At 48.3% G+C, this 13,293-nt stretch overlaps 1 protein-coding gene across 1 annotated transcript in view; it reads left to right on the top strand.

Annotated features, from left to right (window-relative positions):
• The window catches only part of kdrl (kinase insert domain receptor like), a gene marked incomplete at its 5' end in the record, with an annotated part of 55,056 nt that extends 43,835 nt beyond the window's left edge, over positions 1 to 11,221 (top strand). Inside the window, 6 exons of the mRNA XM_080526926.1 lie at positions 225 to 324; positions 4,854 to 4,959; positions 7,515 to 7,636; positions 8,345 to 8,423; positions 8,627 to 8,730; positions 10,958 to 11,221. Of these exons, the coding sequence (XP_080383052.1) occupies positions 225 to 324; positions 4,854 to 4,959; positions 7,515 to 7,636; positions 8,345 to 8,423; positions 8,627 to 8,730; positions 10,958 to 11,138 (692 nt within the window). The 3' untranslated portion in view covers positions 11,139 to 11,221. The remainder of the gene's footprint in view (positions 1 to 224; positions 325 to 4,853; positions 4,960 to 7,514; positions 7,637 to 8,344; positions 8,424 to 8,626; positions 8,731 to 10,957) is intronic.
• Positions 11,222 to 13,293: the final 2,072 nt, after the last annotated feature.

The raw sequence follows: 13,293 nt of genomic DNA on the forward strand, positions 1-13,293 counted from the left end.
GGATATTTGATATGAGTTGGCTTAGTTTATCAGTGTTATAAGACCCAAGCATGAATTAGGCTATATTATATAATATATATATATATATATATATTTAACCAATAACCCAGTTTCTGTTCTGTGGTAACATTTAACATTATGTTGCCCCTATACCTGTGTAGTTATGCTGTATTACTGCTAAGATAGTAACTAGGTAGCCCCCCCTCGCTCTCCCCTCTCACCAGGTGCCTCCCCGTACCCCGGCCTACACATCGACGAGGAATTCTGCTGCAGACTGAAAGAAGGGACCAGGATGAGAGCTCCGGAATACTCTTCTTCTGAGATGTAAGGGTCAAGCCGCCTCTTTATGACAACCCAACCACCCAACCCAACCAGTGCGCTCGCAAGAACCGAAGCAAACTTACGGTTTAATGAGTGTCTATGTCAAGAGGTTCATCACACATTCTCGTATCGGCCTAGCGCTTCAACGAGAGGGAATTCCTCAGCTCTTGTCCCTTGTAAAGAAGCCAGTGTATGCCTCTACTGTTGTCCTCTCTCTCTCTAACCCCCTCACCTCTCCTGTGGGTAATTAGAAGGGACCTTTACACAGGCCAACAGAGGAGAGAGGACCAAAGAAAGGCCTTTGCCCATATCGGTACAGCTTTAAAGGAGGGCTCGTATCTAATATCCCTCCTTAAGCTTCTCCTGAATGGGTATTACCATGAGTAATCCGGGGGGGGGGGGGGGAGGCGAGGGGCTGCTGATTGGCAGTTAGCGGAGGGGTGGCGGGCGTGAAGTACGGATCCGTTTTCCGACCGACATCGACGTGGCCGTAATCGAGCTCAACATTAAAGGCAGCGACGGGGGCTGGGGAGAACAAGGGGGGGGGGAGCTGGACACAGTGGCAGGACCCTCCGGCATGGAGGAGCAGGGAGAGGGCAGGGGGGGGGGGGGGGGGGGGGGCTCTGAAGCAGGACACTGGTGGACACTGGCTGAAACAGAGGGGGGGGGGGTTGCTCTTCCCTGTGTCTATAGGGGACGGGGGGGGAGCTGAGGTTGTTGTTGCCTCCAGGAGGGTGGCTGGGCAGTGAGGGCCAAGTACCCTGTCTGGCCCTAGCTCGGTCTCTTTGTCCTCTCTCTCTCTCTCTCTCTCTCTCTCTCTCTCTCTCTCTCTCTCTCTCCTCTCTCTCTCTCTCTGTCTCTCTGTCTCTCTCTCTCTCCTCTCTCTCTCTCTCTCTCACTCTCTCTCTCGCTGTCTCTCTCTCTCTCTCTCCTCTCTGTCCTCTCTCTCTCTCTGTCTCTCTCCTCTCTCTCTGTCTCTCTCCTCTCTCTCTCTGTCTCTCTCTCTCCTCTCTCTCTCTCTCTCTGTCTCTCCTCTCTGTCTCTCTCTCTCCTCTCTCTCTCTCTCTCCTCTCTGTCTCTCTCCTCTCTGTCTCTCTCTCTCTGTCTCTCTCCTCTCTGTCCTCTCTCTCTCTCCTCTCTCTCTCTCTCCTCTCTCTCTCTTTCTCTCTCCTCTCTGTCCTCTCTCTCTCTCTCTCTGTCCTCTCTGTCCTCTCTCTCTCCTCTCTCTCTCCTCTCTCTCTCTCTCCTCTCTCTCTCTCTCTGTCTCTCTCCTCTCTGTCTCTCTCTCTCTCTCTCTCTGTCTCTCTCCTCTCTGTCCTCTCTCTCTCTCTCTCTCTCTCTGTCTCTCTCCTCTCTGTCCTCTCTCTCTCTCTCCTCTCTCTCTCTCCTCTCTATCTCTCTCTCTCTCTCTCTCTCTCTGTCTCTCTCCTCTCTGTCCTAATAATAATAAATAATTTTGCCATTTAGCAGACGCTTTTAATCCAAAGCGATTTACAATTACGAATTACAGGGACATTCCCCCTGGAGTAACTGAGGGCTAAGTGCCTTACTCAAGGGCACACTAGTAATGGTGTGGTTTCAGGCGGGATTTGAACTCACAACCTTCCGATCACAAGTCCAACTCACTATCCACTAGACCACCATTTATTGAATGTTTTTCTGTTTTCTGTACTGAATGTTTTCTGCCCTAACTGAGCTGTTTGACAACAAAATTTCCCCATTGGGGACAATAAAGGTTTTCAATCAATCAATCAATCAAACCACTACCCCCCTCCTCTCTCTCTCTCTCTCTCTCTGTCCTCTCTCTCTCCTCTCTCTCTCTCTCTCCTCTCTCTCTCTCTGTCTCTATCTCTCTGTCTCTCTCTCTGTCTCTCTCCTCTCTCTCTCTCCTCTCTCTCTCTCTCTCTCTCTCTCTCTCCTCTTTCTCTCTCTGTCCTCTCTCTCTCTCTCTCCTCTCTCTCTCTGTCCTCCCTCTCTCTCTCTCCTCTCTCTGTCTCTCTCTCTCTTTCCTCTCTCTCTCTGTCTCTCTCTCTCTCTGTCCTCTCTCTCTCTGTCTCTCTCTCTCTTTCCTCTCTCTCTCTCTGTCTCTCTCTCTCTGTCCTCTCTCTCTGTCTCTCTGTCCTCTCTCTCTCTCCTCTCTCTCTCTCTCTGTCTCTCTCCTCTCTGTCCTCTCTCTCTCTCTCTCATGGTCACAGGCCGAGGGTCACGTCTGAGAAGGGAGTGAGACATTTGCAGCCTGCTCCCACTCACGATCCTGCGGTCGCTTCCTGAGCGCCGCACTCAATCCTTACACTCACATTACACGTACACTCCTGCGCTGTACTGTATCTGTGTATGTTTGGTTTTCATTTGCGACGGGGCGTCAAGTCAGACTCCCTCCGTCTTATTCTTTTGGAAAGGATAAACGCTGTACTCGTGTTTTATAACGTGGAACCGTCAGCGAGGATTTGACGGCGTTCTTGTGCCAACTGGAGCCAATTGAATGGATACATCATGTAGGCTAGGGAGACGGTGATTGGAGATGACCGTCAAAATAGGATCCAGGCTTGGTGGGGGAGGGGGGTGGGGGGTTGGGGGGTTGTTATACGTAAAATGTCAGCTTCATAAGATTCAGACCAACTGTTGCCAAGATCCTCTCTGCGATCCGTTTCATTCTTTCCATCCCATGGTTCAAAGTGGCCCATTGACAGGATGAAGATATAAGGAGCAGATAACCTTCTCCTGAGCTTTATACCGGTGACGCGTGACGTTACGGCCTGCCTCCCGCTGCTGATAGAGGGAACACGCTGCTGTTCTAAATGGAAAGCAGAGGAGCCTTTACGCTCTCCGGTCCGCAGGGGTGATACCCCCTCGACTCACTCTCCTCTCCTTGGGTCTGCTGTTGATCATAATGTGTGTGTGTGTGTGTGTATGTGTATGTGTATGTGTGTGTGTGTGTGTGTGTGTGTGTGTGTGTGTGTGTGCGTGTGTGTGTGTGTGTGCGTGCGCGCGTGCGTGCGTAAGCCTCCCTTCCTACTCTGATACTCCGAGACCCTGACCCCGACCCTGACCTACGACACCGATGTCGGGTGGTAAATCTGTGCCACTGATACACTGACTTATCAGGAATGTGACCCCCCCCTCCCCCCTCCCCTCACGAGTCCATCGGAGGTCCGGCCTGTCCTGATGCATCCTCACAGGAATGCAGAGGTTGCTCCTTAAGGAATAATAAAAAATAAAAAAAAGCTGAAGGATGTCCAGTCCACCTCCCCTGTTCCCACAGCTGTCCAGCCATAAGAGAGCACTGTCGTACCGCGCTGAGGAATTCTACTGCCACAATGGCCCCCCTGTAACGTATTCCCCCCAGAGAAACAGAAGAGATGGGAACCAATTTATTCCCATTACGAAGCAGACAGGAAGCGCGGTTGAAATTGTGCAGCTATACAATGTAACTGCACCCCCCCCCTCCCCACCTCACCCCCCACATCCCACCCACCCACCCCCCTTCCACCTTGAAGTGTGGGGCCATCATCATGATGTGGACTTCCCGTCACTGGTAGGATCTCCTCCACCTGGCGAAGGAGCCTCATTAAAATCGGAATCACAGGCGAGCTGCTTCCTTTCTGCCAGCCCTGACAGCCCTGGGAGGAGGGGAGCCTCCTGGGGGTCTAGGTGTCCTGAACACAAACACAGATGGAGGAGGTGGAGGAGGGGCCCGTGAGGCCGAGGCGGCAAGGACTGGCAGGGGGAAGATGGGCCGAGTAATGGACCATCTGCTTTTTTACTGTAATTTTTCCTCCAAAACTCAAACAAATTGACCTAGTCTGGTGCCAATCGGGGAAACGTAATTGGGTTAATGGGCACCTGGCTTTATTTACGTAAGGCCCAGACTTTTTTGGAGGGGGGGGGGGGGGGGCAGGGGGGTGCGGCTGGACGACCATAACAAAGAAGGGCTAGGGGATCCATCATGGCCAGGCCAGGTCTCGTTCACCAACACACCACCGAGGGGTTGATTTAAACGGCTCTCAGTCTGTGGATTCCTCCACGGCCCTCAGCCATTACACAGGCCGCTACAATGGAAACTCTCATAACCGCCCTGAGTCTTCCCACATGGGCCGAGCCGCTGACAGCTCGTCAGAGACCTGAGGGGGGGCGGCTCCCTCCTCCTCTTCTAACGTCCACACTGAGACCATGAGGGGATCACATACAGCCTCAGAGACCGTAGGGATCCGTGGAAAAACAGTGAAAGCGGTGGACGTGAATAGTTTTAGATGACAGTAGATTTCGACGTGGGCCACTGGCAGGTCATCTCTGTGTCGGTCCCCACGCGCACTCACACAGATCTGTCTGGTGAGGGAGGCCACTAGGGTTAGAATCTCCAAGTAGACCTTGTTGTGCCAAATACCAGTCGATATAATGTGTCTGAATACTTGGAGAAATACCAATGATTGTGGCTCGTTATATTTATGGCTGTGTTATGTGTGAGAATACTACTATGTGCGCCAATTCAACGACATGATGTAACTCATCTCCCTGTGTTATGATCTCCTCAGATACCAGACCATGCTGGACTGCTGGCAGGGGGAGCCGGAGGAGAGGCCCACCTTCACTGGGCTGGTGGAGAGCCTAGGAGACCTGCTCCAGGCCAGCGTACAGCAGGTAAGATGACGACAACAACAATGACCATCAACGTCGCTAAAGGAAAATCTAGGCTTATTTTGATCAAACTTATGAAAAATAAGTCTGGATTTCCCTTTAGCGACATTGATGGAATACCCCCCCTGATTGAATACTCTGTTTGAACCTTTGTTTTTATCAATCCAATGATGTTAGATTTGTGAAAACCTTTCTGAAATATAGGCTTGAGCGACGTAGTGGTTTTTGATATGCTCTGGATTTGACCTAACACGTATGTACTATGGCATGTTGTTGCCCTGGCAACAACCCAAAACCACATCCATATGTTAAGGCTGATGGCAGACAGTGAGACCTCAAACATACCACAATTTAGGACTCGGGCCATAATTTGTCTTTACACCAACCACTTTTAACAATGAAATTAGTCACTGGTTCCGGATGGTGGTGGTGAGTCACACACACACACTGCAAACATGCAGGAAGCAGTGCCTCAGATTGGAGCGCTGCAGGCTGGAGGAGATACGAGAGAGGGGCATCTGGCCCAAGGGGGTGCTCAGAGTCACTGGGAGGGGAAGTCACACTCGACATGGCCACACCGCTCCCTTTGAAGAAGCCAGAGCAAAGCGCCTAACAGGAACCACACTTCAAAACCTTTGGAAAAACATAGTAATACGGATGTGACGCCGTATCAAAAGCTCTGTATCAAAGCACACACAATGTGTTTAATTTAGACGTGTGTTGGGTGAGGCGGTACATGAGGGGAAGGATATTGGATCATTCAAGCACAAATTAATTAAGGATAAAAACATTAAAACCCACAGTCACAGTCACAAACACTGATCACAAACACTAACAGTCTGGATGGATTACATGTTGTAATAATCCAACTGCTTAAAGTATTGACTAATATAATCCCATAATTCCACTTCACTGTTGAGTTTTAACTTTGGCAGTTTGACTTTGAAAGCTTTGAAACAAGCGTACAATAACCATTGTCCCCCACATTGTCCCCCACGTTGTCCCCCACGTTGTCCCCCACGAGTGATGTAGTGCCCCTCCATAAAAGGTTTTTATGTTTATTCATAAATGTTTTACTCTGACACTCTGGTTGTCTGTGTTTTACTATGACACTCTGGTTGTCTGTGTTTTACAGGGCTGTGTCCCCATTGCACACAGGGAGAGCTTTTCTCTAGGTGTGATCACCTGTATTGGCATAAGACACCTTTACTTCAAACACAAATTCCACCAAGACTAAGCACAGCCAACATTTCTATCAGTCTTGCTTCTTACAGCTTTGCGTTGATTTCTCAAAATATGATTCCTAAATTCTTTAGGCTATGCCTACTGCATTAGGCTACACTCCTAGCTCTCCACTTTACATCATATTATGACGTGTTTAATTACCTCAAAAAAATTATCTCTATGGCAGGACGGATCTTTCACCGTAGTTTTGTCAAAATTGGGCTAATCTGTGTAATGTTTTAATTGTCCCGTCTGTATAGCCCCATTAACCCAAGTGTCATCAAAGTTGTCCCAGTGGAGACAACAATCACGTCTCTTCGCCAGCCTCAACCACACACTGAAAGATGCCCATGCTGAACACTTCTAAAGCAATGTAGTATTCTCCACTGGGTCTATTTTCCTACATTTCAAACAAAGACAGGGATGGAATGAGACGGAGGGACAGAAGTCGAGAGAGAGAGAGGCAAAAGCAGCGACTGTTATTGATACTGATGGAAAATTGGCTGGTTCCCCAGAGAGAATAATACGTTCCCATCCAGTCCTGAATGCCAGTAATTGAGTTTAGAAGGAGAGAGTCTCAAGACACAGAGAGAATGCTAAAAGACTCCCTCAGATACCCCATACTCCTTGGCTTGTCCTCCCAGTTCCACCTCTCCCAGAGTGGGTGACTGCTGTCCAGATAGTTCATTAGCTGCAGACAGACTGAGACAATGAATAGAGCAGAGGAATTAGGGAAGACTTGGGGATCCTAAAGTAAAGCAATACGATGATGGAGGAGACCAGAGAGATCACATCACATAAAACACACACATACGCTATTGTGACATAACAGATCGCTCTCAGTGAAAGCCATCCGCATGGGAAACCCTCCAGACTGGTCAGAGATAGATAGAGAGAGAGAGAGAGAGAGCTGTGAGGATTTCGGCCCTTACACATATAGGTCTGTTACTGTACATACAGGTCTTCTGCCGGTCTCAGACTCGGTCCTTCATGCCAGCGAGGCTGTCTCCAGCGGCGTCATCACCTCGCATTCCGCGTTAGATTTATTAGGCGTGACCTCGGTTTCTTTGGCTCGCTGCCGTGTGGCCTGTGGGTCCTGGACGTTGGCGTAGCATGCAGACGGTTTCGCTCTCTCTAATCTCCCTGAGCTTTGCACACTTCTGTCACACGTGCTTTTTCATCGTACTGTGATGGGCTCTGCATGCATGTGTTCTTCTGACTTCTGAGGTTCTGACTGAGATATTTTCTCTCTCTCTCTCTCTCTCTCTCTCTCTCTCTCTCTCTCTCTCTCTCTCTCTCTCTCACTATCTCTCTCTCTCTCTCTCTGCGGTCAGGAGGGGAAGCACTACATCCCCATCAACACCCTGCTGACCCAACAGGGAGACCCCTCCAGCATGACCCCCTCAGACGACACCTCCACCAGGCCGGCGTCTCACCGCGACTCAGGCAGCACCTGGTAGGATGGCGGGCGCTGAGCCACGCTACATTAGCTTGTTATATTAGCCTAAATTAAACAACATCACTCACACCCACATACCTGTGACTCACAGCACGACTAAGATCCTCACGTTTGAATGAATTACAGTTCAGTTCAACATTCTGGATAGCCCATATGTACGTTATGTTATACTGTATATGATTTTAAGCTACAAATTGGAACAGGGAAGTATAACGACCAATCATTTTCCCACCCTTTTCTGTACATTATCCAAAAGAACCCAACATTCTCCTAACATACATACGCATATATAGTGCCCAGACCATACTTGGAGAACATTTGGGTCAAAGAAATGTATCCACTGGCAGAGAGCTGGTAGAGTTATGGCCCCTTCAAGGAATTTGGTCCAGGATTTATGTCCACTTAAGATAATATTTGTCAAGCGCTTGTATTTTCACAGGTCGTAGAAGTGTGTTTATTGAGAAGGTGCTGAAATGCCGTAATGACAGTTATCCCTTAAGCTGAATAAAACAGCCATTTAATTCCGTCAGTGTTGAAAGGCAAAATAAATGTGCTTCATTTTCTAACCACAATTCCACTGTAATTGTTGATCAAATTGATTATGTGCCAACTGCCCCCTTTTTGGCGCCTGCGTAATCTCGGAATTCACTGACTAGAAAATGCTTCATATTTCGGGATCTGACTTTGGAAATCTTATCCCTGCAGGAACATTAAGGTCCGTCCAGCCAGTGTGAAGACCTTCGACGAGGTTACCATGGAGAACGGGACGAACGAAAACCATGAGGTGAATTGAACTGCTTCAATGCATAACAAGCCTGCCCTTTTAGTAGGGCCAAACACAGAAAGCATATAAGTCGGGTTAGAATGATGACATGTTTGTTTTGGAATACTGACTCTCTCTCTCTCTCTCTCTCTCTCTCTCTCTCTCTCTCTCTCTCTCTCTCTCTCTCTCTCTCTCTCTCTCTCTCTCTCTCTCTGTACGTGCAGGGGGGCCAGACGGACAGTGGGATGGGCCTGTCGACTGATGACATGAAGACGCTGAAGCGCTTGGAGTCGTTGGCGGGCCGACCGCTGAGCATCATGGCCCTGGCGTGAGTACACACACACACACACACACACACACACACACACACACACACACACACACACACACACACACACACACACACACACACAGGGAAAGGCAGACCCTGCCCTGGAAACCCTCCCGCTGCACAGGAATGTAGACGTTGAGATTGTCATACACACACACACAAAGTTCCCTCTTACCTCTCAAAACCTCAATGACCGGTTCTCCCTTTTGTCAAAAGAAACCATGCGAGAGAGTCGTCGAGACAAAAGCAGTCGGGGGAGGGATCTTACCCCAAGGTGACAACCCAAAAGACCGAGAACAAAAGCAGAGTGGAAGAGTGACTTGGGGCTTGGGTGTTTTAAGAGCACGCACTAAAACTCTTTCGGCGTTCACAAAAAAGGGTCCCGTGGCCTGATTGAGACGTCCTCTCTGACTTTCTACTTATCAAGGAGGTCTTGGAGGCTCAGGTTGAGGGAGTGTGTTATGCATCATTCAGCCGGAGGACATGAAGAATAGGGACGGAGGAGTGTGCTGCACAAAGCCACTCTGTGGAGAGTGAAACTAATGGATGTTATAAGGCCCGGAATCAGTTAAGGCCCGGTGGCTGAGGTAGCTCTGGACGAGAATAACATTGTCCTCCTGGTGAAGACTGAACACGTGAATCGAGGCTCAGGAGAGCTAACATGAAGATCTAGTGTCTTCTGTCAGAAAGAAAAACCCTTGAATTATTCACGTCTAACCCACTATCCTAAATAAGCCTCCCTCTTTTGTATGGATGATTCAGGTCTGAGAGATTGTTTATGATTTTGAACGGCAGCCAGTAGCAGCGTTATTCCACAAGGTCACACCCCTGGACTCTGACCCCCCCCCCCAGACCTCCTGACACCATGACACCGGCCCCCCCAGCAAACAAGACACTTCTAAACTAACCAGATTGTAATCCAATTGGTACAATAGAGGACAGAATTCCAATAGAGAATGTGTATCTAGAGCCTGATCTTGAAAATCCAATGCAAACATACCGCAAAAATGCCCCCATTCATAAGAAAAGAAAAAAAAGCATCACATATCTTAAAGCAAGCCGCCACAGCTTACAGATGAAACAGAAAATCATAAACGGACAAAATGCGAACATGACATCTGGGAGGGGTCGGATTATGAATTTATGAGGCCCGCTTCAGCATGATTAATGAGCATACCACAGGGTCCTGGTTTGATTAAATGTTCTGTATCCCCTCCCTCAGCAACTATTGTTGTCGTCTCCACTCCGCCCCCCGCCCCCCCTGCCCAGTCATCCCATTTACAGTGCCCTCCCCTCCCTGTCTCTACATGACGCAGAACACTGGGCAGAGCTAAACCTCTACCAGGGCAGAAACAGTCACCACAGGTGTACCCATGTTGCCATAGCCTGTACCATGGCAGAAACAGTCACCACAGGCGTACCCATGTAGCCATAGCCTGTACCATGGCAGAAACAGTCACCACAGGCGTACCCATGTAGCCATAGCCTGTACCATGGCAGAAACAGTCACCACAGGCATGCAAGGAATGATCTATATATTGAGGTGGGGGAGCTCTCGCTGGGCAACCACTCAATCACTGTCACCTATGACCTTCTGGAGGTTTACGAGGGGCTCCCCAGCTCTCACGAGGGCTCCCCCCCACCCCCCCACCTGGCACCGCCTCTCCCTCTGACTCTCTGCAAAACTATGCCATTGGCATTTACTGTGAATGGACTGGGAGAGTACACTATTGTTGTCTGTGCTGCCTTGATTCACCCGTCTAAAAGATACCGATCTATTCCAGAATAACCATTCATATAAATACCCCCTCCCCACACACACACACACACTCACCCCCACTTCTTCAGACTAGTTGTCAATGTAGTCATTGGAGTGTGATTTACCCCGCTGGGCTCTGACCTTGTGTCCTTGAGAGAGAGACGTACTGGGAAGCCCAGGCAACCAACGGACAATGGGAGTCAATTACTCATATTTAGAGCATTTACCGGCGCAAAAGTAGTCAACAGCAGACAATAAGGCTTTGGAACATGATTGATGACATAACGGCCAGCACTTTTTCCTGACTACATGATCTGACGAGGAAAACTCCGAAATGGGCTCCGAATTGTAGCCTATAACTAGGGAAAATAACTCCTGGCCCTATATATAAATAATGAACATGGCGTTATGTATTGGTGTTATATTTGGCTCTCCTAACCCTATGCTGTCTCTCTCCCTCCGTAGGATGAAGGCGGTGAGTAAGAGTAAGGAGTCTGTGCTGACTGACGGAGAGAAGGAGAAGTACCTACCGGTCTCCTCCCTGGACTTCAGTCTGGACGACTCGTCTCTGGTGCAAGGTCTGGAGTGCCACAGCCCGCCCCCTGACTACAACTATGTGGTGCGCTACTCCACCCCACCTGTGTAGCCCCCCCATACCCCCCCCCCCCCCCAGCGTCAGGAGTCGCCCCCCCACCATGCACCCTCCCGCCCCCTGGAGAATCTGACTGACTGCCCTGAGGCCTCTCCTTTGTTCTCCTCTGCTCTGACTCTGTCTCTGGACTTCACAGCTCTCCGTTAAAACCCCTGCCTGCCCTCCTTTTAACGTGCTCACATGTTTTCCCTCTCTCTTTGCCAACCCAGGGCTTTAAGAGAGAAACTAGCGGTTTGACACCTTGTAACAATGGTGCTATTTGGTATTTAGGACATTCTGAGACACCTTGTCTCTACTACTTACACCTATATCTGTCTGCCATCCGTAAGCCTCACAGGGAACAAGAAGGTCTGGTCAGGCTGCCCCCCTCCAGCCCAGTGTTTCTCCTCAGCCTGACCATGCTGCTGGTCCTCTCCATTACCCCTCTGTGACATCAACACATACAGCTAAAAACACAGGCTCAGGTATTCTGCTATCTACTGTGAACAGACAGTGGCACAAAACTGACTCCAGCTATAGCACAGACGTGACAACAAACTATACAGTCTTATGAAGTGTATCAGTGGTGGGTGATACTGTAGATGAAGGTTGGGGCGGAAAATGTGGATGGGGAGAACACAGCGGATAATTGAGGAGTTTCATTGTTTTCATTTATACTATTTTATTTCTGTATAAATATTTGATAGAATTGGAAACTGGAAAGTACATTTTGTTATTTTATTCTATTCTGTTATAATTATTGTTTTATGAGTTAGTAATATAAGACTGAAGAAATATTTTGATCACAAAGTTAATATTTTTAAAACATATTCCGCTGCTTGAACTTATAGCAATAGTGTTCAGAAATATCCCCTTCCAGACAGACAAGATGAGAGGTTCCTGAATAATTGACAGTCAGACGTCTGAAAAGATTTCTCACTGGAGCGCTCGAATCCTCTAGTCTTCCCTGGGAAAATGTTTTTTTGGGTGCGTTCGTAAATACGCTCTGAGAGTGCCAGAGCGCACCCGGGGTGCGTTCTGACCGTTCGAAAATCAACTGATTTCAGTTTAAACCAGAGCAGATTTCCAGAGCGTATTTACGAACGCACCCTTTGTTTGTTTTTGCCTTTGTTTGTTCCCCCTTTAACTCAGGTGGACCCAGAGAGACAGAGGGGTAGGGTACTCTGTTGTCTGGCAGCACGTGGGTCTGGGTTTGGTCCCCCTAGGGACCCCAGTACATGGGTCTGGGTTCGACCCCCCTAGGGTCACAGTCTGATCAACAGACTAGAGGAGGTGTATGAAACAGCCAGAGTCCCAGTGTAGCCCCCTATCACTGGGGTTAGCACTGGAGGGCACCAGGCAGAGCGGCGTGAGACCACACTGCTTTGGGTTTTTACACCACATCTCTACCGTGACGGGATTTTAAATGAAGAGTTATATTTGGATTCCTTCCCCCCTATACCGATATGGTCTAATTCCTGAAGAAACCCTAACTCTGTATATGTTTGTTATGGCAGAGTCGAAATGAGGAAGCGAGAGAGCCACATGGAGTTGTTTATTTTTATGTGTACAAAAAGGTTAGTTCGAAACATGAGCTTAGATTTAGAATTTCATATGAAGTCTGTGTCTCGAAAGCACTAGTGAAATAAACTATGCATATTTATTTAGGTTATAAACATTGTCACTTATTAAGCCAGATCAAATGTTCACATAAAGAAATCACACTGAAGACTTAACCAAAGGATTTGTTCCCTCTGCCTCCTTTACAACAATACATGTAACATGATGGTATTTAATTCCAGATTTATATGCTGTTTACACTGCTGTATACACTATAATTACATAGGCAAACATGAAGGAATTTGCTGTTGTTAGCAGGAATGTTTATAATGGTAATCTGTGTTACTGATCCATATTTTATGCTAAAAAAAAAAGTTACTAAAGCTTGCAGGGCAGGCTACAGGAATCCTACGTGTGTATGAAGGAGCACCAGGCTGGTCACTGTATACTGGTCACTTAGTAAGTTATATTATCTGCTTTAGCACATGTTCAGTCTTTGTGAGGACATTGCGAGGATAAAGTCTAACTTAACCTTTTGCTTAAATCTTTTGGTTAGTCACACCAGGTATCATCAGTCTTGGATAATGTTTGCTTACACAGAGGAGAGAGT

The sequence above is a fragment of the Nansenia antarctica genome (genome assembly GCF_963989245.1).
Source record: "Nansenia antarctica genome assembly, chromosome: 3".
In the NCBI taxonomy this organism is placed as follows: Eukaryota; Metazoa; Chordata; class Actinopteri; order Argentiniformes; family Microstomatidae; genus Nansenia; species Nansenia antarctica.